Genomic DNA, 26000 nt, shown 5'->3' on the forward strand with positions numbered 1-26000 from the left:
GTGAGAAAAGTGGTAGTACTTCTCCAATTCAAAGACTGAATTGAAGCAAATTATATCTCATCCTTCTGTAATTGTTTCAAAATGTACCTCAGTATTACATGTAACTAATAAGAGTTTACAAAATAAAATTTAAAGTAAAATAGAACTGTGATTAAAAATAAGACTTAAGAACATATATATATTTTTTAAATACTTGGGATTGAGCCCAGAGCAGTTTACTGTTTAACTATATCTCCAGTCATTTATTTATTTGTTTATTTATGTATTTTTACACAGGATTTATTAATTGCTTAGGGCTTTACTGATTTGTTGAGACTGTAGAACTTGGGATCCTCCTGCCTCAGCCTCCCAGATGACTGGGATTGCAGACTTGAACCACCACCTCAGATAAGAATATGATATATTTTTTGGTATTGAGAAGAAATAGAAAATAACACTATTACATTATCTATAAATGTTAATTAGTGGCCAACAGAGGGTCTGGAGTTTAGCAGATAACTAATAAATGGGTTAAAGTGACCTTAAAGAATATTTATGAAGAGTTTCTGAAGCCAGGTGTATCTTAGTCTATAGGCTCTTGTCCCTAGAAGAAAGATTTCTTTTATACATGGATGAAAGGATTGTGAATGCTAACTAGAACCATCCCTAAGAACACAATTATCTTCCTCTGTAGGTCTGTTTCAGTCCTGCTCTGTTGCCACTCTTACAAATCTCTGACCCAACAGGAGTATGCAACCTGTGGTTGGAACCTGAATGTGATGCCCGTGCTGGATCAGTCTGTTCTCTGCCACATCAATGCAGACATCTCAGGCATGAAAGTGCCCTGGCTGTATGTGGGCATGGTTTTTTCAGCATTTTGTTGGCATATTGAGGATCACTGGAGTTACTCCATTAACTACCTGCACTGGTGAGCAGGATCAACAGTGGCTGGGATAAATCTCAAATATCAAGATAAATCTCCTCCCACTAGGCACAGTGTATGTAGACTTTAATATATGTCCTCTCTATCTGAGCAGGGGTGAGCCAAAGACCTGGTATGGAGTACCCTCATTGGCAGCAGAGCATTTGGAGGAGGTGATGAAGAGTCTGACACCCGAGCTCTTTGATAGCCAGCCTGACCTTCTACACCAACTTGTTACCCTCATGAATCCCAACACCCTCATGTCACATGGTGTGCCAGTGAGTACCTGGAAGTAAGGGGAAAGGGGAAAAAAATGCAGTAATCTCTGGAGGAATAGGAAGACATAGTAAGAGCTCAATTTTGGAAGAAAACATAATAAGAGCTCAATTTTGGAAGAAGTAAAGTTATAAACACTTCATTGGGTAGACTAGATTTATCATCACATATGTCTCCCCTTCCATGCTACTGTGAAGTTGCTGTCCTGTGTAAGCCACTGCTGTAGCAAAGAAGAGATATGAGAGGATTACTTAGAAACATAAAAGTGAAAATGAAAACTTGAATCCTGCATCTTAATTAGTGAACAATCATTTTCCTCTTAGCATTACTAGGCACTAATTTTAACTTTAAGAAAACTCAATGGAATGTGGGGGTGGTTGTAAACTTTTGGGATTCTCCAGGGTTGATTTTTATCAGCTTGCTCTGCAAAGGAATAAGCCATCAGTCTGTCAGAGATGAATGAAGGTGAGTACTCTCTTGGCACACTATGCTTTTTTACATAATACTTTTTCTCATTTCAGTGTGTCTAAACTATTGAACTTCTACAAAAAAAAATTCATACTTGATTGTCATTTCCTTGAGTTTTTCCATCTGAACAAAATGGACTTGGCATCTCCAAGATTCCCTTCCTTATCTGATGTTTCTTGAATGCAATCTTACATGGTTTTCCTCTTTTTCATAATATTATTTTATCATATACGGAAAAAATAGAATGTTAAAGATAGTGAAATCATCCAGCTCTCTATAGTTGCACTTTTCTCCTTCCTCATGACTCTAGTTCTACTTTAGTCAGCTTTTTCATGCATGTGAAGAAAAGCTCTGACAAATTAATTTTAGAGGAGGAACATATATTTAAATTCAGCGGTTTCAGAGGTCCTTGTGCCTAAGTGAGACAGAACATCAAGGCAGAAGATGTGGCAGAGGAAAGCAGCTCAGAACATCACAGGCCGAATGCATAGAGCTTTGTTCACGGGGGACAAAATATAACCCAAAGGCACACCCCAGTGACTTAGCTCCTCCAGCCACACTCTTCTGCCTTCAGTCATCACCTAGTTAGTTAATCTCTATCATGTGGGATTGATGCACTGATTGATGCTCTCATAATTCAATAATATTACTCAGAACCTCTTGCTTTGTGTTACACATGAGCTCTTGGGGAACATCTTACACAAATCATAACATATTTTATGGTGTGTATTTCTGTTTTTGTTTTTTTTGTCTATATGCCTACATATGCTCTGCAGAAAGTCCATGCACACTTTGGGTTGGACTTGTTTTTACTAAGAAACCTATTTGCTGTTAATACAGTTGCTCATAGGATTCTCTGTTTGCATTCCTATAAATATGGTATTAATATCCTCACATTCTTTTTTATTAGTTCTTTTTAATTATAGAGTAAAACATCTCCATTTTGCTTTACAAGGATGGAATGTATTGTATTCTAATGAGGTCCCAGTCTTGTGGATGTTCACAGGGGTGAAATTTGCTGTGAAACCACAGAGATGTACCCAGTAGAAAAGTTAGGTCAAATTCTTTCCACTTTCTTTTCTATTTCTAATCCCCTTTCTTCTCTTTTGTCCCTTTGTCTAATCCTCTGAACTACTATTTCTAACCTCCCCATTCCTTTTCTCCCATTGTGGTTTAACTTCCACATATCAGAGAGAACATTCAACCTTTGGCTTTTGGAGAATGGTTTATTTCACACAGCATAATACTATGCAGATACATCTATTTAAAGGCAAATGTCATAATTTCATTCTTTTTTGTGGCTGAGTTATATTCCATTGTGTTCCACAATTTCTTTTTCCATTTATCTATTGATATAAATTATATGAATTAAGCTGTTTTAAACATTTATGTGGCTGCATTATTCTAGAATGCTCATGGTAAGTCCTTTGTGTATATAGAGGAGTGGGATAACTGGGTTAAATGGTGGTTCCATTCCAAGTTTTTTGAAACATCTCCATTTTGCTTTCCAGAATGGTTGTACTAATTCAACAATGTATGAATGTTCCCTTTTCCCTGCATCTTCACCAACATTTATTGACTTGTATTTTTGATTGTTTCCATTCTGACTGAATGAGATGAAACCTCAGTGTAACTGCATTTCTCTAATTGCTACAGATGTTGAATATTTTTCATATATTTGTTGACCATTCATAATTCTTCCTTTGAGAAGTGTCTGTTTACTTCTTTGGCCCATTTGTTGATTGGGTTGTTTTTTGATGTTAGTTTTTTTGAGTTCTTTGTATATTCTGGAGATTAATGCTGTATCTGAGGTGCATATGGCAAAAATTTTCTCCCATTCCGTAGGCTCTCTCTTCATGTCTTCATTGTTTCCTTTGCTATAAAGAATCTTTTTAGTTTGATTTTATCTCATTCATTGATTTTTAATTTTTACTTCTAATGTTTTAGGAGTCTTGTTTGGAAATCAGTTCCTAAGCCGATTTTTACATTCATTTTTAATTCAGATTTTTGCCTTCTCTATCATGGTCAAACTAGTTGTTTCAAGGAGTAAAGTTGCTTTTCTCAGTCTACTGTTTTTCTGTTCTTTATTTCATTTATTTTCTTGATAAATCAGCCCATCAGTATATATCACCTTGTCTGTCATTTTTTCCTTTTGTCCCCTACACCTCCAGTCATCCCAGTTCTATTTTTTCAATGGGTGTTTGGAATATCTTTTTCTGTACTTTGTTTTCAGTCTCTCTGTGCCCTTGTAAATAAGATTACTCTGTTACAGACAAGATAGTTGCAACATGTTTTTATTCTTGGTACCAAATATTGGTTTCTTAAATGTGTGATTTTAATATGAATGGAATCATTGCTAAGAAAGCACCTCTTTCTGTCATTTATGGTATTTCCTTTCTACATATTGTATATTTTTTATTCCTCGGTTCTTCAATTGCTTTTTTTGTTTGTGATTAATTGGTTATTCTAGAGTACTTATCTGTTGTCCATCTTATTTTTCTTTTTTAATGAATATAGTTATTTTATTAGAATTAACTTCTTTAAAAAAAGCAGCATTCTGGCCATTACTATAGACATTATTTCCATTTATAACAGATTAATTGAATTATACAGTTTTCAGGTTTATAGATCTATCCTTTTTTCTTACCACCAATTTTATTGTTAAACGTTTGTCCTTTTTTATTTCATGTTTTTCTTTTTAGTATAAGATGACAAGAAGATCGTAAATGATACATATACTGGCACTATGTTTTGTATTTGCCTGTATATGCACCTCTAACAATATTTTTACTTCCTTTGTATATCCTGGGTTAAACTCAAGTGAACTTTCATTTCAGTCTGAAAGGATTTCTTCTGTGCTTTTATAAGCAAGCCTACTAGAGACAGACTGCCTCATTTTTGACATTGGGTTGAATTCACCATCTTCATCTTTCTCTTTTTTCCAGTATTTGAGATTGAATCTGTCTGTGATGCTTTACCATAATCTATACCCTCAGATCTTTTTTTTTTTTTTTTTTTTTTTTTTAATTTTGAGACATTACATTGGTGAGGCTAGTCTTGAACAGGTAAATCCCCCTCTCTTATCCTCCTGAGTTGTTGGGATTACAGAAGTGTGTCATTGTGCCTGGCCCGCACACCATCACTTTGCATATGTCACCCCACATCTTCCTAGACTGAGATTTTTAATGAGAATTTTATTGAGAATCTGTAACTATAATGCATGTCCTCTTTTATTGCATATTAGATTCTCTTTATGTCTTTTCTTTTGGCCAGAGATGTGTCTTTCATTTTTTTCTAGGTCAAAGTGCATTAAATTTCTGGAATATGTGTTTCATGTTTTCCTTAGAGTTTGGAAATCGTTGAGACATTATTTCTTTGGCTTTTCTTTCTGCCTCTTCTGGAACATGCATTCTGCCTATGCTGGTGCATTCGATGGTCTCAAAGACTCTTGTTTTTTTTCAGCCTTTATTTTCTCTGCTTCTCAGATTTGAACTTCTTAAAGTTGGCTAACTTTTTTCTGCCTACTAATTTTTAAACCACTATGTTTATCTAGTTATTGGATATTTTAAGACCTGCTTTGGGATGTAATGAATATTTACTCACTTATAGGGCTATCAGAACCAGTTTTTTTAATTGTTTAATTTTTGTAGCTATCATTGATTGATTGGGACTTTGGGGGAGACATCATTCTCTTTGGTTATTTATGCATCGCTTCTTTAAGTATTTGAGAGTACTTAATAGAGTTTATTTAGTCTCAGTGTTGTAAGTACAGTGCACTGGTATTTCAATTTTTGTGCTTGGTTTTTTTTTATTTTCTTTTGTTTTATAGCCATACTTGGTGGGTTTATTAAGTATGTGTTGCCAATTTTGTGTGTGTTTTTCAATTCAAGCAATTGCATTATTCCTCCTGCCCTCTTCTTTCTTGTTTTTTTCTGTAGTGCTTGTATAATTAATGACTTCTGAATTTACTTCCTTTTGTGGGATTTTACTAAGTAAAATTTACATGGTGTAAAATTAATTAATGTTTTTTCAAAAAGTGTGTGACACTACACGATTCAAGTATTTGTGTGTAACCACCATGTTTATCTAGTTACTAGACATTTTTATCAACACCCCACTGCCCCAAAGAAATCTCAAACCCATGAAGTTATTTCCCATTTACCTCTTCAGCTAGGTCTGAGACCATAGGTTTGTTTTTATATTTATGATAAACTTACTTATTCTAGATACTTTTTATAAACCGAATATGTGGTCTTTTCTGTCAGACTACTTGTATTTTAGGTGTGATCATCCATAGTGTAGCAGCATGTGTCAGTAGTTCCTTGCTTTTATGGTTGAATAAAAATAATGAAGGATAATGAAGGATAAAAACAAATTACATTGTGTTTATCCTTCATCAGCTGATGAGCAATAAGGTTCTATCCACTTTGGGGCTATTGTGAATGATGTTCTTGTGAATATTTGTTTATAAAACCTGTTTAAGCCCTTGCTTTCAATTTTTCTGCCATACACCAAAAGTAATAAATATTATTGTATGGTCATACGATAATTCACTTTTACTTTTTGAAAAACCTCCAAAATATATATTAGTTCCAGGGCCTTTTCTCAGTCCCCTAAATGGTGCTTATGAATTCCAACTTCTCATCCTCACCAAACTTGTTTTTTCCCTGCCCCGGCATGTATTCATCATGGTAAAAATTTTCTTTACAGTGGCCTTCATATGGTTTTGATTTACATTTTCCTTCTAATGTACAATGTTTTGAATCCTCTTATATGCTCTTTTAAAGTCTACATTGCTTTTCTGTATTCTTCCTAGAATATTTATCTACTAGTCATGGTTTTCTTTAGATCCCTCTACTAGTCTTCCCAAGTTGCATCTGTTTTAGAATCATCTTTAGTACTATTTAAATTTGTTCAGCCTTCACCTCCTACTTGGGCAATGCTTGAAAAATCAGAGTCAAGGGCTACAGTTTTCTGAGGTCTTTTCTGATTTTCTCTGAATATCATTTTTAATTTTCACAATCTTTTCTTCTTAGGGCCTATACGTGAAGATAGAGCTTCTAACATCAAAAACAGCATTTGTAACATTCATAAGTCAACATCTTGCCATTAGTTTTCACCCACACTGCTTATTTTTATTTTCTCTTTTCAGGTTGTCCGCACAAATCAGTGTGCAGGTGAGTTTGTCATCACTTTTCCCCGTGCTTACCACAGTGGCTTTAACCAAGGGTACAACTTTGCTGAGGCTGTCAACTTTTGTACTGCTGACTGGGTAAGTCTAAAACATAGTGAACCTGCAGATAGAAAGATAAAAACAATTTGAGTAATTGTGGCTGTGGTAAGCATTGTGGTTTCCAGCTAGCCATATGCAGTTTTAAACACATTTGCAGCTACCTGCTGGACGCCAGTGTATTGAACACTACCGCCGGCTTCGGCGCTATTGTGTCTTCTCCCATGAGGAGCTTATTTGCAAGATGGCTGCCTTTCCAGAGAAGTTGGATCTGAATCTAGCAGTGGCTGTGCACAAGGAGATGTTCATTATGGTTCAGGAGGAGCGACGTCTACGAAAGGCCTTGTTAGAGAAGGTGGGTGGTGAAGACCAGGGCTTCAGAATTTAGTGGATGTCCTATTGTAGAGAGACACAGACCTGCTTTGTTTAAGCACTCTATGCCATATCTTTAAATCATGCATTTTGAAATGAAAGGGCAGACTGTATGTGTTCATATTTTCTTCTTCCAATTTCTCTACAGCTATCCTTACAAGGTTGAGCCCACAACAGGGGCTCAGTGTTGGCTGAGGTGGGGTGTTCACAACCCTGCTCCTAGTCTTTACAGTATATATGGGTTGAACACCCCCAGGGCATCACGGAGGCTGAGCGAGAGGCTTTTGAGCTGCTTCCAGATGATGAACGTCAGTGCATCAAGTGCAAGACCACATGTTTCCTATCAGCTCTAGCATGCTACAACTGCCCAGATGGCCTTGTCTGCCTATCACACATCAATGATCTTTGCAAGTGTTCAAGTAGCCAGCAGTACCTACGGTGAGTCTGAAGTCTGTCTTCAAGAGGTGAAAGATTACAGAACTGGGCCAGATGTGTTTTTCAACCCTCTTCCTCCAGATATCGGTATACCTTGGATGAGCTGCCAACCATGCTGCATAAGCTGAAGGTTCGGGCTGAGTCTTTTGACAATTGGGCCAGCAAAGTGCGAGTGGCCCTAAAGGTGGAGGATGGGCGGAAGCGCAGTGAGTAATGGGAAATGGAAGGATATTTTCAGCACATTCTTTCTTCAGTATTCCTAAACACTCTTTTCTGCCTTTTATAACCTTGCCCTCTTCTTGTAAATTGAATTATTTCTGTAGGTGTTGAAGAGCTAAAGGCACTGGAGTCTGAGGCCCATGAAAGGAGGTTTCCTAATAGTGAGCTCCTTCAACAGTTGAAGAATTGCCTTCATGAGGCAGAGGCTTGTGTTTCCCAAGTCCTGAGGCTGATCAGTGGCCAAGAAACCAGGTATATAGAGGAGAGAGCAATAACAGTGTGTAGGGTGTAACAGTGAATAGCAAAAATGGATAGGCCACAAGAAGGAGTTTATTGAACAAAAATTAGTATGTTATATATGGCTATTTGGTAAATGAAACTTAGATAGCCCAGTTTAAGAAATACAGACTCAATATTGGGCAAGTTATAGAAAGAATGTACATAACACGTGAGCGTTACCTTACGAGTAGAGTATGGAACTAGAAATCATGTAAGTAGACAATTTCAAACTATGATAAGATGTAATTTGGAATTATACCATAAATGGCAGTAACAATGAAGATGTCAGCAAAATTTCTTTACTGCCCAACTTTATAGAAAAATCTTACAAAAAGATTCAGGAATCAGAATTCTTTGGAAATCTATTCCTGGCTCTGTAGCTGGATGAATTTTAGTGATTAAATCCACAGATTTTATTGGATTGTCAAATATAGATGATATTAGATACATCTACTTGCAAGTTCAAATGATTATATTGTGTATGTTTTAGTAAAAAATAGAAATACTAACAGCTAATTGCAGTATTAAGTCAAGTATAATTTAAAAAATTGAAATAAAATTTTAGAAAGATAAAAGGATAAAAAAGGATATTTACAAAGATTAAAAAGTAACAAGGAATGTAAAATACATCAGGAATGGTTATTTGGTTAAGTGCCACTATCAGAGAATCAAAAAGATAAAATAAGTGTATCATTTCTTTGAAACCACTTCTACCGAAGAATCTAAATAAATTTTCCAGATGTGAGGAGACAGTAAAAAAATATGAAATGGAGAAGTACAATAAAAAATAGAAAGTTCAATATTGCAGACCTGTATGGAGGATAGTTCCAACAAGGATGCCTCAGTCATTAATCATGAACTTGATCTATAATGAGGAATTCATATATTAAGATGGTATTTTTAAATTTTTTTACCTTTCTCTACCACCTTGATTTTCAGTAACATTAATTTCAAACCAATTTTCTTTTTCATAACTGCCATACTTTAGAAATACATTATTTCACTTACTTCTGCTTTTTGTTTCGAACCTGTCTTCTCAATACTGAATTTGTTGAAGAGATGAAAAATTTAACATATTAAATTAAATAAATTGCCTTTTCTTAGTTTTTTTCTCTGTTTTATTTTCAAAAGAAACCAAGTTTTTTCACCTTAATCCTCAGTGACACTTGTTATCAGAAGACTTTGGGTTTTAAGAATTATAAAACTTTGAAAATATTGATTTCTTAATTGACATACAAAACTTGTAAATATATATGGAATAACATAAGATATTTTCAGTGTATGTGTATGCTGTATAATGATCAGATAAAGATGAGCCTGTTTATCTCCACAAATGTTGTATCATTTCTCTTGGTTGTGTTTGAACTATATTATAAATTATCTGTATGGTTTTGATTTTAATTGATCTTAAGTTTTCCTTCTAATATTGTGGCCCAAAATTATTTTTCATTTTTAGACAGTGAGACTCTATCTTAGAACTTATCTTCCCTTAGAACTCTTCCATTTCTGACAAAATGAACTTTTATTTCTTTTCTAGAGCATATTTATTCTTTTAAGCATTCATATCATTACTCTATAAACTCCTTTTTTGTGTAAAAATTATTGTAAAAACATTTCTGTTTTTAGACTTATTATTTTTAGTTTCAGTTTGAAAGCTAATAATCAAGTCTGATGGGCTGTTTATTTTTACATACTTTTCTCATTCTTCCTTTCTACTCTTAAAACTGAATTGCCATAAAAAATAGATCTAAAAGCTCTTTAAGAGACAGTCATATTTTTGTTCTCATTAAAAAGTAACCTACTTGTATTAATGTGTTTTCTTCTGCCTAATATTACTAACCATCTATCTAATGGTAATAGCTTCCACATTATATTTCCTCAGAAACTTGAATTCTCTCATATTGTTATTTTAAGGCTCTTCTTTCATTTTTGTTTCTGTCAGCTATAAAATGTTCGAGTCTTGTCTTAACTTTTTGGTTCAGTATCTGAATTTATAAGGTAGATCTTTGCAAGTATATAAAATGGAAAGAGAAATAAGAATGTTCATGTGTGACCTTAGCAGGTTCACTGAGCTAGTCTTTTCTCCCTGGCTCCTGCAGGATGGAAGCCCCGCCACTTACTTTGCCAGAGCTTCAGATCCTTTTTAAACAGATGGGCAGCCTGCCCTGTGCAATTCATCAGATTAGGGATGTTAAGGTAAGAGAGACCTGTCCAGATGGAATTTTTGTGAACAGTATATATGGGGAGAATTCTGAGGACAAGGGGAATTTCAAAACCTGCTTGTTCTAAACAACCCTTACAATGTCAGATTCTTTTCTAGAAGATATAGAAATGGATGGTTCCCTGTTGTTTTCGTTCCTACAGGTTATAGTTCCCAGGGATTTCTTCCAAATACAACTTTAATGTTAAAGATAGTAAACAGATATATTAAAAATTATTATATTAATATAATTTTTTACATAATTTTTTACTCAGCTAAAGATCATGGCTTAGGACAAGTGTAAATCAAAAGAAAGTGTCTGAGAGAAAATGGGAAATGGGTTAAGACTAGGTCGTTTGAATGACTGAATGGCAAAAATGTGTATTGTCTCCTAATTTCCTATACAGGATGTCCTGGAACAGGTGGAGGCCTACCAGGTTGAGGCTCGTGAGGCTCTGACCTCATTGTCCCCTAATCTAGGGCTGTTGCAATCCTTATTGGAAAAAGGACAGAAGCTGGGTGTGGAAGTACCTGAATTCCATCAGCTTCAGCAACGGGTGCAGCAGGCACAGTGGCTAAATGAAGTGAAGCAGACATTGGCCCCCTCAGCCCAAAGGAGGTCTCTTGTTATCATGCAGGGACTGTTGGTAATGGGTGCCAAGATAGCCTCCAGCCCTTCTGTGGACAAGGCGCTGGCTGAGCTTCAAGAACTGCTGACCATTGCAGAACGCTGGGAAGAAAAAGCCCATTTCTGTCTGGAGGCCAGGTGGGGCCCAAACTCTCCCATCTGAACCCTTACAGTAATTTTGACCTTAGAGTTTAGGGGTACTCCAAAGCATTGGTTATAAGTGTCATTGACACTAGACTACCAATTAGGCATTGCTAAACTCCTAACAAATTATCATCCAGTCCCATATCTTTTGACATGTTTGGCAGTCCCTTACCTTATTTTAGGTAATAATCCAGGAGGAATGCCATGGCCCAGTTTGTTTTCTGATCATAGATGCAAAACTTCTAAATAAATATGGAATAATAGAAGATGTTTTCAATGTATGTGTATGCTGTAAGTTTCCAGGAACTCCTCATGAGTAATTAGAACATTCCTCAGATGTGGGCCATTGCTGTTTTCTTTGTCAGGCTTATTGATTATGCTTTTACCAAGCTCAAAAAGTGCATGCAGATATTGTCTAAAATATTTAATAGTGTATTTCTTTCCCCAAATATTCGTAGACAGAAACATCCTCCAGCCACATTGGAAGCTATAATTCGTGAGGCAGAAAACATTCCTGTTCACCTGCCTAACATTCAGGCACTCAAAGAAGCTTTAACTAAGGCACATGCTTGGACAGCTGATGTGAATGAAATTCAGGTGAGGACTGCTTTCCATTTTCCTGCTATAGACCTGCAATTAGGAGGAAAAAAAAAAATCTACTTAGTTGGGTTGTTGTAGAAACTGATGATGGGGGTTTGAGGGTTAGATGCCTCTAGAAGAGAGAATTCTACTTCAGTTTTCGTACTCCATTGGGTTGTGCTGTATAGTGAAGAGGGAGGTTGAAGAACTCAATTGAAGAGCTGAGGAATTAAACGTAACATCAGTGGGGAAAGAAGAAACATGGCCAAGAACTGAGCAGAGGCCCCAGTATAAAAGAAAAATTTAAAAAAAAAAAAGCAAACTTTGAGGGAGTTACTGGGTTAAGGAAAATTTTTGTTCTGAGTTAATGGAAGTAGAATCCCCAGAAGATAATTTGTTGTTGTCCAGTTTTCTTTTGCCCTGTACTATGATTATCCAGCATAATGCCAGCCTTGTTCATACAAATCTAGACATAATTATTGACATAATTTAACTGAGCTCTTTCTTGTCCATCTTCCAGAATGGTGACCACTACCCCTGCTTGGATGACTTGGAGGGTTTGGTAGCAGTGGGCCGGGACCTGCCTGTAGGTTTGGAGGAATTAAAACAGCTGGAGCTTCAGGTACTAACAGCACATTCCTGGAAAGAAAGGGCTTCCAAGACCTTTCTCAAGAAGAATTCTTGCTACACCCTGCTGGAGGTGAGACCTGGCAGCACTTTCTGTGCCTGCCTGTAGCTTTTGGAAAAGCTCATAGGAGAAGGTGAGCTTTGGGCACAATGGGGACAGACAGGCCAGTTATCTCTCTTGTCTGTCTGCTCTAGGTCCTTTGCCCATGTGCAGATGCTGGCTCAGATCGCATCAAGCGCAGTCGTTGGGTGGAGAAAGAGCTGGGGTTATACAAATCTGACACAGAGCTACTGGGACTGTCTGCTCAGGATCTCAGGGATCCAGGCTCTGTGGTAAGGAACTTGATACAGATGGGATGAGTTAGGTTCTGGGTGTCTTCCTGAAAAACCTAGCAATGGCATGGTATCTGAACAAAATGACCATAAGCATTGTTTGCTGCCTGAGGCTTTTTCCTGGTTTAGAAGTATTCAGGGGCCAGAACAGAGAGAGAATGGGCTGCTGACATGATTTCCCCCTCCTCTTCCGGGCAAATAGATCATAGCCTTCAAGGAGGGGGAACAGAAGGAAAAGGAAGGTATCTTGCAGCTTCGTCGCATCAACTCAGCCAAGCACAGTCCACTGGCATCATCTGCCCCAGTCTCTGCAGGCTCCATCTGTGTGTGTGGACAGGTGCCAGCCAGGGTGGGAGCACTGCAGTGTGACCTGTGTCAGGATTGGTTCCATGGTCGGTGTGTGACGGTGCCTCGTCTCCTCAGCTCCCAAAGACCTAGTCTTACCTCATCCCCACTCCTGGCCTGGTGGGAATGGAACACCAAGTTTCTGTGCCCACTATGCATGCGCTCACGGCGCCCACGCCTGGAAACCATCCTGACACTTCTGGTAGCCCTGCAGAGAGTGCCTGTCCGTCTACCTGAGGGTGAAGCTCTGCAGTGCCTCACAGAGAGGGCCATTGGCTGGCAGGGCCGTGCCAGACAGGCTCTAGCCTCTAAAGATGTGACTCCTCTGTTGGGACAACTAGCTGAGCTTCGTCAGCAGCTACAGACTGAACACAAGTCCAAGACACCCCTTACCAATTCTTCAGTCCCTGCCTCTGAATCTATCAGAGAAGCCAGATGCAACACTGTGCTTAAGGTGAGCTGCTCAGCCCAATCCTTGTCCTCAAATTCTTGTCTTCTGGCCCTGTTTTGATTTATATTCCAACCTTCCTGCCTACATAATTCTGCATCCAGCCAAAGTCTGTAAATACTGCTCCTTGCCAGCAGACTGATTCTGTCTTCTTCCAGGAGGGGCAGACCCCAAGTTTAGAATTGGGAGAGGAAATATAAGGTCTGGTTCTTCAGTTAAATTATTGCTACCCATTCTTGGTCCTTTTGGCAGGTGGAGGGTTTTCCGGAGACTGGAGAAAGCATGACCAGTCTTGAGAAGTTAGCTTCAGGGGAAGTCTCAGATAAAAGTGGTAGGTATAGATGTGTATAAGTGGGCTATTGACTGGGTATCATAAGAATGATGCCTGTGGTCTTTAGCTCTGCTGTGGTGTTAAGACTCAGGACAAATTTAACTGAACTTGTTTCCCAACTCCTTAGATCTGGAACTGCTATCCTCATTGTTGCCACAGTTGACCGGTCCTGTGTTGGAACTGCCAGAGGCAACCCGGATTCCCCTAGAAGAGCTCATGATGGAGGGGGACTTGCTTGAAGTGTCCCTGGATGAGAATCACAGCATCTGGCAGCTGCTACAGGCTGGACAGCCTCCAGACATAGAGCGGATCCGCACACTTCTGGAGGTGAGAGAGGTCACAGCAAGGGGCCAAGTAGACAAGAAGCTGAGTCTTAACATTTCACCCACAACCTCTTTCTGTTTGTGTATTGTAGCTTGAGAAGCCTGGTCATCAAAGAAGTCATATACGGGGCCAGGCACTAGGGAGACAACAGCGGAGGCGGAGGCAAAAAGTGGATCAGGGAAGGAAGGATGAGGATCTTATTCAAGAAGAGGTACAGTCAAAAAAGGTCCGGAGCTCAGGGATTAAACTTCAGGAAGAGTCATTCAAAGAAGAAACAGACAATGAAAATCTGTTCCTGACATGCCCTGGAGACCACAGTCCCATCTTGGAAGGGAACCAGGATAGCTTGCAACAGAAAGATCAGTACCCTTCAGCTTCTCCTTTAATGCCTTTGCTCCCTCAATCCTCCCATCACCAGCAAGAGTTGTGACAGTAGCACACATGGTGGTTTTACTTTCTTTTTAAGCTCTGCCTCCTGGTTAGGACTTAAGTAGTGGTGTAGACTTATTTCCTATCCAGAATCTGTCACCAGGTTTTAAATTCTAATGATACCATAATACCATATTAATGATCCTCTGTTCCCAAGAACCACTTTCTGTTTGCCTCCTACCAGAAATCTCTTGCCAGCAACAACCCTGGGATTAGCACAGAGAAAGTGATTTCTTCACCCAGCTTAATTCTAGTAAGGATAGGAACAAATAAAATTTGAGAAAGGCCGAGCTTAAGACCTTCTCCCAGTACACTTTGTCTGAAACACTCTTTTCTTGATCTTGTATCTTTAAAATATTTTGGTGCTTCAAGGCTTCATCTTCTCCTTTTTTCCTTCCCTTGGTTGACTCTGTAAGAAAAAACATTGTATGTTGTAATTATTTGCTAAGGGCAAAAAGAGTAGGGTAAAAATTTGAAAGTATTGGTTCCAGTTGTATATTTTTATTGTGCTTCTTTTTGTTGAAAATAAAATATGATTATATTATGAATCTCTGGATCTGCTTGTAGTTTTGGGAACACTGGAGTAGAGGACTGAAATCTGTTCACATCCCAATAATGAGTCAACACAAATTCTACTCTGTTGTGGGAGAGGGAAGTCATGAGTAAGTAATATTCACATAAGATGTAAGGAATTATTTTATCCACCCTTCATGATTGTCCATTTGCTCCAGGATCATTAAATTGAAAGGTTGTCCTTTCTCTGTCCAGTTGCTTATGCAGCTTTGACAAGACCAGTTAATCCCAGGTAGCAATACAGGTTCCTATCTTTGCATTTTTCATGATCCAATCATATAAACTCTTATGCTTCCCTTAATCTTTATGGTAATTACATGTTGTCCTCTTCATTTTGAATCTTTTTAAATAGTTTCCTATTTGTTTATTTTTTTTTTGGTACTACTCAGTGTAGATTTTGGTGTTTCTGATGTCTGTATCACTACTTCCCTTCTTGCCTACACTACTTGTCCCCTTTTTTTCCCACTTTACTCATTTCTAAGCAGAGCTTTGTTAACTGGAAATAATCATAATCCTCTTCTCTGGTTATAGTTTCCTTATACTTCAACATACAGTAATTCCGCCTTACCTCATTATAGAGATCAATTGAGATAACAAGGAAATTTTATGATGTTTTACCTAAATGTGAGAAATGTTGTTTGATCCTTTTTTTCCCCCTTCCACTCATAAATGTGAGGGAACGTCTATGATTTTCAAAACAGGTCCTCAAGAAGTTTATAAATACTTAAGCATGTAGTGAATAGACTGAGCACTTCCTAAAATATCTTCAGAAAGGGACTGACTCATAATTACTTATCTACTTCCCACTAAGGCAGTGCCAGAAGTCGGGACAGTTGTACAGTTTTCATAAGACACCTCGGCTAGTTGTTCCTGTGTTAATCTCACTAAGGAAGTTAGTTCTAATACCACACAAGCTATGCGCAAACTTTCAGCATTAATTTTTGTGTGTAAATGACGATTTACCCTTTGATTATAGGGTATTATACTGAATTGAATATGTGCCTTAGGAAACATCAGTCTCAAGCCATAGAAATGACAGTGTCACCAGGTGACGTAACTCACACCTGTAATACCAGTTATTTGGGAAATAGGCAGTAGGTTTCCATAATCCAGGCCAGTCTGGGTGGTTTAGCAAGATGCTATCTAAAAATCTTAAAGCAAGACCAGGGAGAGGAATGTAGCTCACTGGTAGAGTAGCCCTGGGGTTTAATTGCCAATGCAAAAAAAAAAAAAAATTGTAATAAATATTTATTACTAAGCAAAGTCACATGTTTAATCCACTCCTGCTCTTAAAAAATACCTTGGGCCAATTTTTATTATAAACAGTGTGACTTTATTGCTTTAACAGTAATATCTTTACTAACAGCTGTAGATTGAGATACTCCTGTGTCTATTTTAGGTAATACTGGATAAGCTCTACAGTTCCAAGGTGTCCTTGAATTCTCTTTTGATGCCTTCTGTGTTCAAGGTCCTGGCCCTGTGGCCCTGTTATGGGATTGGCAACCCTTAAGATTCTAAAAATGCATGAGAAGTCATTTTCCATTATCACCCTAGTCCCCTTATATTCTCATTAATCTCTATCAAAAATATCTGCTTGGCCCACACTTGTAATTCTTCCCTCAGCATATAGTTTATTGTTAATATGGCCTGTCTGTGGATTTTCTAAAATCTGTTTCCCTTTTAAGTAAGCCTTCTGTCTTAGCAGTAAAGAGAAGCCAGATCACCCACTGCTCACATTTATCTTCTGCCAAGTAACAATTCATTGCTCTAAAATTCTATTTTCCATAAAGAATTTTGAGTAAAAGTCAACAGAGTTCTTTGCCACTTTATAACCATTTTTCAATTCCAAAATGATGTAGTCCTCATTTCCAGTAAGACATCATTAGAAAGACTTCTGTGTAATCTCTAAGAAGATTGAAGTGCTTCTCCTTGCCCACATTAGATTCACTCTGCAATTCCTTCAAGATAGTAGAGGTTTTTCTAGAATGGTTCTTTCAAATTCTTTCTGCCTCTATGTATTATCAATTCTAAAACAATTTGTACATTTTCAAATACTTGTTCCTATAATACTCTCATCTGGGTACTAATTTCTGTCTTAGTCCATTCCTGCTACAATAACTACCTTAGAATGTGTAATTTACAAATAGCCTACATTTATGATGGCTGGGATGTCTAAGATGAAGGTGCACAGGTCAGTATACACTAAAGAAACAGTCTGCTTGCAACATGATAACCTTGAATATGACATAAAGTGGAAAGATAAAAGAATATAAACAGTTTCCTCATGATCTCTCAGAAGTATTTCAATTATGGGTTGTGCTTTTGTGACCTAATCACCCCCAAATACTCCATCTCTTTTTATGATTGCATAGGCATAGGCGTTTATGTTCCAATATGAAATGCAGGGGGTGCAAATATTTAGATCATAACACCGGTGATAACTTGGGTGGTAGGGAGGGCAAGCAGTTCTGCTTGTATTTTTGACCAAAAAAAGAAACAAAATTATGAAGCCAAAAGTTAATTGGGTAAAGATTACCTTCACATTAATAGTACAAAACACATTGTTCAAATATTGCAGTCCTTCAATATGGCTAACTAGAGAGGGTCACTGTCTTGGATGCTCTGTGGTGTGAAGTCAGTTATTCAGGCTTCTCAGCAAGGCGAGAAGAAAGCATTTTTGGGAATTAATTCTGGACACTCAAAACAGATCTGGGCTTTCTCTCTGCTTCCTGATTGCTGTGATGTGAGCTGCTTCCCTCTGCCACCTTCTCCCACCATGATGATCAGCCTCACATTGAGCCCTGAGGAATGGAGCCCACCTTCTATGGACTAAGACCTCTGAAACTGGAGCCTTGGTATTGCTCCAATCAACATGGAATTAGGTCATCTGCATAGAGCATAGTGATACTCACCAAGCACCAAAAACCCGGCCTGATTTTGAAGAAATCTGGTCTCTATACACCAATGTTTTGTGGATGCTGAAAATAAGGACTTTTTTTCTTTCCTTTAAAGCAGAATATATATATATATATATCACTAATATTTTAGATAATTGGTACTCATTACCTACTTGATAAATTAGTGAATGAATTCTGGTTCTACTTATACTAAAAAGGTCAAATACTCTTTAGTTCTTTCTTAAAAAATGTATTGTCTAACTTCTCCCCATCTTTGTTGTACTAATGAAGTGAAGATATCCATCATGATGTAACTGAAATGGAGAAATATAAATTACCTTCATCTGGCACCATTCTAATATACTAAAAATGAGGTAATTGTCCTTGACTATAAAATTTGCATTTTCAAGATTTAATTGCTATCATTACATCTTTTTGTAATTTTATTAATTGAATGGACCGTTTGGTTTTTATGGTTAAAATTTTGCATTAAAACATTGTACATTTAAAAAAAAAGATCAGGCCATTGGATATAACAGAAAAAGCCCCAGCATTGTACCTTGATCAGTGGGGTTAATTCTGGGGATGCAGGGTTGTTTATAATAAATGTAATTCACATCAATAGACTTAAATATGATAATCTCAGGAGATTAAAAAAAGCATTTGACAAAATTTACCATTCATTCATGCTCAAAACACTAAAAAACTAGGGAAAGTAGAAACATTACTTAATATTATAAAAGCTATGTCTGCAAAACCCAAGGACAACATCATTCCAAAGTGGAGAACATTCTTTCTAAAAAGAGGCATGACTTCTTTTCACTACTTTTTTTCTATATAGTCCTTGAAACTCTAGTCAGAGCATTTAGAAAAAAGAAAGGGCTATAATTAGAAAAAGAAGAGTTGAAACTATCCATATTTGCGAACAACATGATCCTGCATTTAGAAGACCCCAAAATAGTTCATCAAGAAAGCTTCTAGAACTCATATAAAGGAGCAGGATATTAAATTAACATCCATAAATCAGTTGCATTCCTATACACTGAAGATGAATCTATTGAAAGAGAAATCAGGAAAAACTACCATTCATTGTACCCTCAAGATAAAATTTAGGGACTTAGATAATCTAACAAAAGAAGTAAAAACCCCACACAAGGAAAACACTAGAAGAAATCGAAGAATATCTTAGAAGATGGAGAGGCCTGCCATGTTCTTGGATAGGCAGAATTAATATTGTTAAAATGGCCATATTACCAAAAGCACTGTACAGATTTAATGGTTTTTTTTGTTGAAATTCTAATGACATTTTTTATAGAAATAGAAAAGACAGTCATGAAGTTTATATGGAAAAATACTAAGATGCCCAGAATAGCCAAAGCTATCCTTGACCAAAAAAAAAAAAAAAAAGATGCAGGAGGCATCAAAATACCACATCTTAAATATTACAGAAATATAGTCACAAAATTACAAAATTGCATGATATTTGCATAAAAAGACATGAACACCACAGAGAAGAGGACATAGAAAAACGTTAAAACTGTTTTTGCTATACTAGACAAAACATCATACATGGAAGAAAAATAGCCTCTTCAACAAATGATGCTGGGAAAAATTGGAAATCCCTATGTAGTAGAAAGAAATTGAACCTTCTATCTCTCAGCCTCAGCTCAACTCAAACTCAAAATGAATCAAGGACTTAGGCATTAGTCCAGAGACTCTGTACTTACTAGGAAAAAAAAAAGTAGGACTGATTTTCTATCATGTTAAGTAAGGAATCAACTTCTTTAATAATACTACATAAGCATAATAATACTACATAAGCAAAAAAAATCTAGAATCAATAAATGGGACTGTTTGAAACTGAAAAGCTTTCTCACCACAAAGGAAGCAATCAAGAATGTAAAGAGGGGCTGGGGATGTGGCTCAAGTGGTGGCGGGCTCGCCTCGCATGCGTGTGGCCCAGGTTCAATCCTCAGCATCACATACCAACAAAGATGTTGTGTCCGCCGAGAACTAAAAAATAAATATTAAAAAAAAAAAGAAAGAAAGAATGTAAAGAGAAAGCCTATAGAATGGGAGAGGGTAGCTGGGGTTGTGGGTCAGTGGTAAAGTGCCAGTTTAGCATGTGTGAGGCCCTGGGTTTGATCCTCAGCACCACATATAAATAAAATAAATGTATTGTGTCCAACTACAACTAGAATGGGAAAAATCTTTACAGCCCTAATCTCTGGATATACAAATAACTCAAAAAAAGTTAACACTGAAAACATAACCTCATCAGCAAATGAACTATAGAACTGAACAGGCACTTCATAGAAGAAAAAATATTAAAGGTCTGAAAAATATGTTCAACATCTAGCAATTAGAAAATTGTAAGCCAAGCTTTGTGCAGTTCGTGGCGCTCCGAGTGGACCCCAGCCCCATGAGCACTGGCAAAGGACACAACTTTAAAAACATGGGTTGTTGGTTCGTGTGTGAGGAACTGCCTGCTGCATTTGTTTTTCAGAAGGCTGAAAAGTCATCATGGCAGCGAGGCCCAAGCTCTACTACTCCAATGGAAGAAGCCACATGAAATACATAAGATGAGTTTTTCCAGCCGCTGGAGTCGAGTTTAATGAAGAATTTCGTAAAACGAAAGAACAGTTGCACAAGTTGCAGGATGGTAACCACTTGCTATTCCAACAAGTGCCCATGGTTGAAATTGATGGAATGAAGTGGGTCCAGATTCCATGCATTCTCCACTACATAGCAGAAAAGCACCCGCTGTATGGCAAGGACCTTAAAGAAAGAACTCTGATTGACATGTATGTGGAGGGGGACACTGGATCTGCTTGAACTGCTTATCATGCATCTTTTCTTAAGATGATCAACAAAAGAAAGTGGTTAACATGGCCCAGAAGGCTATAATTAGATATTTTCCTGTGCTTGAAAAGATTTTTAAACTTCAAAAAAGTTAGCACCAAAAACATAACCTCATCAGCAAATGGACTATAGAACTGAAAAGGCACTTCATAGAAGAAAAAATATAAAAGGTCTGAAAAATATGTTCAATATCTAGCAATTAAAAAAATTGTAAGCCAAGCTTTGTGCAGTTCGTGGTGCTCCTTTCTTGTTGGTAATCAGCTGAGCCTTGCTAATATGATTCTACTCAGACCATTTTGGCTCTTGAAGAGAAAATTCCTAATATCCTGTCTGCATTTCCTTTCTTCCAGGAAAACACAGTGAAATTAAGTAATTTCCCTACAATTAAGAGATTCCTTGAGCCTAGAAGCAAGAAGAAGCTCCCTCCTGATGATATCTACTGAGAACGGTCTACAACATCTTTATGCTATAATGTGACCATCTCTGAACGGGAGCTTGTCCCCTGAGATGGCTATGTCTGCAGTGCTATCTTAATTGCTCTTAGCTCTGTTATAGTGCTGTGTGTTAAGTTGGGTTTTTCATGTTGAGGAGATCTTCTCTTTGAAACATGTCAACCTTTTTTTGAGTCTAGTGAATAATTTTTATAAGACTTTTTGGAAAACCTTTTTTGGGAAATCTGTCATTGACTTAGATCTGGTCATATTACTCATGTCCTATTTTAGTCCATCCTGATAATTGTCAGGATCCCACATTCTCCCGAGTTCCTTTCTCCTCTCTTTATATGTAAACGCCCTCTCCAGTCTCATCCCAATTTTTAAGTGTCTATTAACAACTCAACTTCTAATGAGTGAGTCTGCTCTGAGCTTAAAGTCAAATGGTAGTAATGAATGCAGTTGATATTAACCAAAATAAAGAATTTACCAATTATTAAAAAAAGAAAAGAAATTGTAAATCAAAACTACATTGAAATTCCATCTCATCCTAGTTAAGCTGGAGGTTGTCAAGAATTTCACTTGCTGGTGAGATTGCAACTGGACACCAGTATGGAGATTTCTTAGAAAACTTGGAATAAAATCACCATTTGACTCAGTTATCCCACTCCTTAACATGTATCCAGGAGGATTTCAACTTAGCATTCTACAGTGATTCAGCCATACCAACATTTATAGGAGCTCAATTCACACCAAGCTATAGAATCAACCTAGGTGCCTAACAACAAATGACTGGATAAAGACATGGTCACACACACACACACACACACACACACACACACACACACACACACAATAATGGAATATTATTCAAAAAGAAAAATGAAATAATTTCATTTGCTAGAAAATGGATTAAAGTGGAGAATAAGATGCTAAGTGAAATAAGCCAGTCCCCCAAACCAAAGGCAGAATGTTTACTCTGATGTGGATGCTAACCCACAAGCAAGTGTGGTAAATAATAGATTTTTTGGACAAGACAAAGGGGAATAAAGAGAATAAAGGGAGGAAATGAATAGAAAAGTCATTGGAATGAATCAGGCATATCTTTTCTATCCTTATATGTGAATATGTGACCAATGTAACTTTACATCATATACACCACAATAATGGAACCCTAATGGGAACAAGTTGCACTTATTCTATGAATGTATACTATGTCAAAATACACTCTGCTTTAATGTATATCTAGAAAGAACAAATAAGAAAAGTTTCAAATATTATGTATATGGTATTTTCTTTTAAATGCTTTAAGCATATTTTCACATGATTTATGTTAACTTTGTGTTTTACATATATTTTAGCACTACAGTTTTGGCTTAGGTAGATTACACTACATGTTGTACCAAGTTTGTGTTTTCTTGGTTCCTTTAAAAAATATTCTTGTCTAGTGTAAACTGGATATTTTTGCTCTGGTACCACAAATTCCCTAATTTCATGGAATTAGAAGGTAGAAATTTGCAGGAGGCAGTTATCTCATGAAGATTCATTTTACATTATTGATTCAACTTTCAAAGAAACTGAAGGGACTTCCCATTGCCTCTTGCTATATGAGGAACCAGCAAGGTTCACTATCTATCAACTATGAAATAAGTCTATTAGTGGATATAATTCAGCCATCCCTGTAGCCTTCAATTTCCAGCCTCCAGACTCATGAGAGGAAAAAAAAATGTTGCTTAGAGGGCACTAATCCACATAGTTTGCCAATACACCCAAAATAGTTGATCTGTAAGAACTTCAGAAAAGTAAATTCTTCAGTCACATCCAACTTCACACATTCTTCAAAAGACAAAAATGAGTAATAGCACTGAGTATTTAACAAATAAAGAAATTATTTGAAATAATTTTCTTTTTTTTTAATTGACTATGTTTCTCCCAGTGTTCTCAAACTATTCTTTCTGCAAAGAAAAGTTCCCACTGTTATTAATAACTGATTGAATAAATTTGCGTTTGTAAATGCCTGCCTTGTTTGGCTATGGAATGAACTGCTTGAAAGCTTATGTTTGTCCTATTTACCATTTATTTTTGTTTTATGAAGAAATGTTACTGTGATGAAATAACAAGTTGTGGGTTTTTCCCCCCACCCCAGACTATTATTTCCCTATGCATTGGAACTATCATGAGTAGTTTGCTACTTTCAAAATATATTGCAAGAGAAGTGTGTAGATAAAAGCAAGGTGAATGTCCCAACATTTCTTTAGCACCAGACTTAAAAACTGGGAAAACTTCTCAGTGAGGTGGGTAACTAAGGGAACTCACTGAGAATTTGGGGAGGCAGTAAAAGAAATATAGAAACTTCAAACTTCTAAAGAATAAAAGAAGCCATAGAAACTTCAAACAAAATATAAAAAATAATATATACCTTGATGGTGGTAGTGGTGGCAATCCTGGTTTCTAAGGGGAGGGGAAGTCCAAGCAAAAAATAGATATACCTGTAGTTTTACTACACTGAGATTCCATCTTACTCCGGTTAGAATTGCAGATATCAAGAAATGTTGGTAAGCATATGGGGAGAAAAGAATGCTCATATATTGCTGTGGGATGGCAAATTGGTGCAAATACTTTGGAAAGTAGTATGGAAATTCCTCAGAAAACTAGAAGTGGAACCACCATTTGACCCAGTTATCACTTTCTTGGCAATTATTCAAAAGATTTTAAATCAGCATACTAGGTTAACACAGCCATACCAATATTAATAGCAGAATAATTCATAATAGCTAAGCTATGGAATCAACCCTAGATGGCCATTAACAGATGAATGGATAAATAAACTATATTATATATACAATGGAATGTTACTCAGTTATAACTTATAACATTTGTCAATAAATGTATCTTGAGATTCATGCTAAATGAAATAAGCCTAAAAACTAAAGATCAAATGTTTTTACTGATATGTGAGAGCTAAACCATATTGTGATGGGGGAGGGAGTTCAGTATTTTATAAAAGGGGGACAAAAGGAAGGAAGGGGATAGAAACAATAAAGGTGGTAGAAAAAAATCTAATGTAATTTTCCTATGTACACATAAGAAATTACTTAAGTGAACCTCACCAACATGCCCACCCACAAGAAAAGAGTCCTAATTAGAATATGATATATTTTAGGCTTGTGTAATTTTATCAAAATGGACTCTTCATGTATAACCAAGGAAAAACAACAAAATTTTTTAAAAGAGGGAGGTTAAGTGTCTTGGAAGAAACTAGAAAGAATAAAGCAGCTGATCTTAATGGATCCAGAGTTGGGGTTGGGAGATATTTCGGAGAGAAAAGCAACTCAGTCACTTAAACCATTGTGGTAATCTATTTCTTTAACTGGATTGTTGAGAACTTTTACATTCAGTGTTATTATTGATATGTGTTTGTAGTTTCCTCATTTAAATTTGTTTACCATATTTAATTATGTTTTTATTTTCATTTATTTGGTTACTCTTCTATTGAAGTGCCTCTGATTATGAGTTTTGGTGTTGGTTTTAGGTTCCTCTGTGTGTTCTTGGAGTATTCATAGTAGTGCTGGCTTATGGTTATAAATTCTTTTATATCATACTTGCTATGGATAATTTTAATTCTCTATTTAAAAAGTCTTTGTCAGATATAGTAATCATGCTGGTAATTTTTTTTTTACTTTTAAGGCTTAAAATATCTTATTTCAGTCCCTTCTTAATTTTGTAGTATTGGTTGAGAAGTCAAAAATGAGTCTTTATAATTTGCAGCTAAATATGACCTGACATTTTTCTCTTACAGCTTTTAATATTCTTTCCTTATTTTCTGTCAGGCATGTTGATCATGACATGTCTTGGAGATGTTCTCTTCTGATCATGTCTTACATGTAAATGTGTATCTCATTTCAAATAATGAAACTATTTTTTGTTACCATATATTGAAGATGTTCTTGGTTACTTTAGACTGTATCTCCAGGTTCTATATTATCCAAAGACTCTGTAGTTTAGTCTTATGGTGTCTTCCAAGAATTCTTGCATATTTTTATCTTATTATCATTTTCCTCTGTATTGCATATTGTTTTCTTAAGTACATAAACTTCAAGGTCTGAAGACTGCCTTCAAAGTCAGAATTTTATTTTTCATGCAATCTAATTTTTTGGTGATATTTTCAAGTGAGTTATTTTGATTATTTTGTCATTTCATTTTCCGAAGTTCTGATAGCTTTCTTTTCAATATATATTTCTTCATTAAAATGGTCTTTGACCTCTATTATTTGATCAGTTAAATTTGTTTCTTCCAGCAATTCAAGAGGTTTTGGCCTAATTCTTGTGTTTAATCCACTTTGAGATGACATGCACAGGTTAAACAATGGTGTACGTCTTACCAAAAGAAAAATATAATCAATCTTGGTTATTCTATTAGATTATAATGGGATAAATATAGAAATCAACAGCAAGAAAAATAATAGAGACAACATAAATGTATGAAGATTAAGCAATAGTTTTAATATGAATGAAGTATAAAAGAAATGAGAGGGGAAAAATTCTTATAAACAAATTGGAACACAGAAATATAGCACAATCTGTGGCAATAGAAGAAAAGTTGTAATAGGAAAGTTTATAGCATAGCCTTCATTAAATTCTCTCTCTCTCTCTCTGTCACACACACACAC

At 36.5% G+C, this 26000-nt stretch overlaps 1 protein-coding gene and 1 pseudogene across 10 annotated transcripts in view; both read left to right on the top strand.

The window, feature by feature from the left end:
- Positions 1–15116, top strand: part of LOC144372016 (lysine-specific demethylase 5C-like) — a 37019-nt gene extending 21903 nt beyond the window's left edge. For 6 of the 10 annotated variants that reach the window (XM_078035434.1, XM_078035432.1, XM_078035436.1 and 3 more), the window contains exons 12-27: positions 726–907; positions 1017–1179; positions 6798–6917; positions 7036–7230; positions 7504–7685; positions 7764–7888; positions 8006–8153; positions 10280–10376; positions 10788–11146; positions 11611–11749; positions 12252–12431; positions 12554–12691; positions 12894–13490; positions 13737–13815; positions 13943–14142; positions 14231–15116. In XM_078035434.1, the coding sequence (XP_077891560.1) occupies positions 726–907; positions 1017–1179; positions 6798–6917; positions 7036–7230; positions 7504–7685; positions 7764–7888; positions 8006–8153; positions 10280–10376; positions 10788–11146; positions 11611–11749; positions 12252–12431; positions 12554–12691; positions 12894–13490; positions 13737–13815; positions 13943–14142; positions 14231–14569 (3243 nt within the window). In that variant the 3' untranslated portion in view covers positions 14570–15116. Of the gene's footprint in view, positions 1–725; positions 908–1016; positions 1180–6797; positions 6918–7035; positions 7231–7503; positions 7686–7763; positions 7889–8005; positions 8154–10279; positions 10377–10787; positions 11147–11610; positions 11750–12251; positions 12432–12553; positions 12692–12893; positions 13491–13736; positions 13816–13942; positions 14143–14230 lie in introns of those variants that run through there. The other 4 variants (XR_013432059.1, XM_078035438.1, XM_078035440.1 and 1 more) reach the window with 4 other exon arrangements.
- Positions 15117–15255: 139 nt separating this feature from the next.
- On the top strand, positions 15256–23349 carry LOC144372017 (glutathione S-transferase A4-like; annotated as a pseudogene).
- Positions 23350–26000: the final 2651 nt, after the last annotated feature.

The sequence above is a fragment of the Ictidomys tridecemlineatus genome, chromosome Y, assembly GCF_052094955.1.
Source record: "Ictidomys tridecemlineatus isolate mIctTri1 chromosome Y, mIctTri1.hap1, whole genome shotgun sequence".
Classification (NCBI taxonomy): Eukaryota; Metazoa; Chordata; class Mammalia; order Rodentia; family Sciuridae; genus Ictidomys; species Ictidomys tridecemlineatus.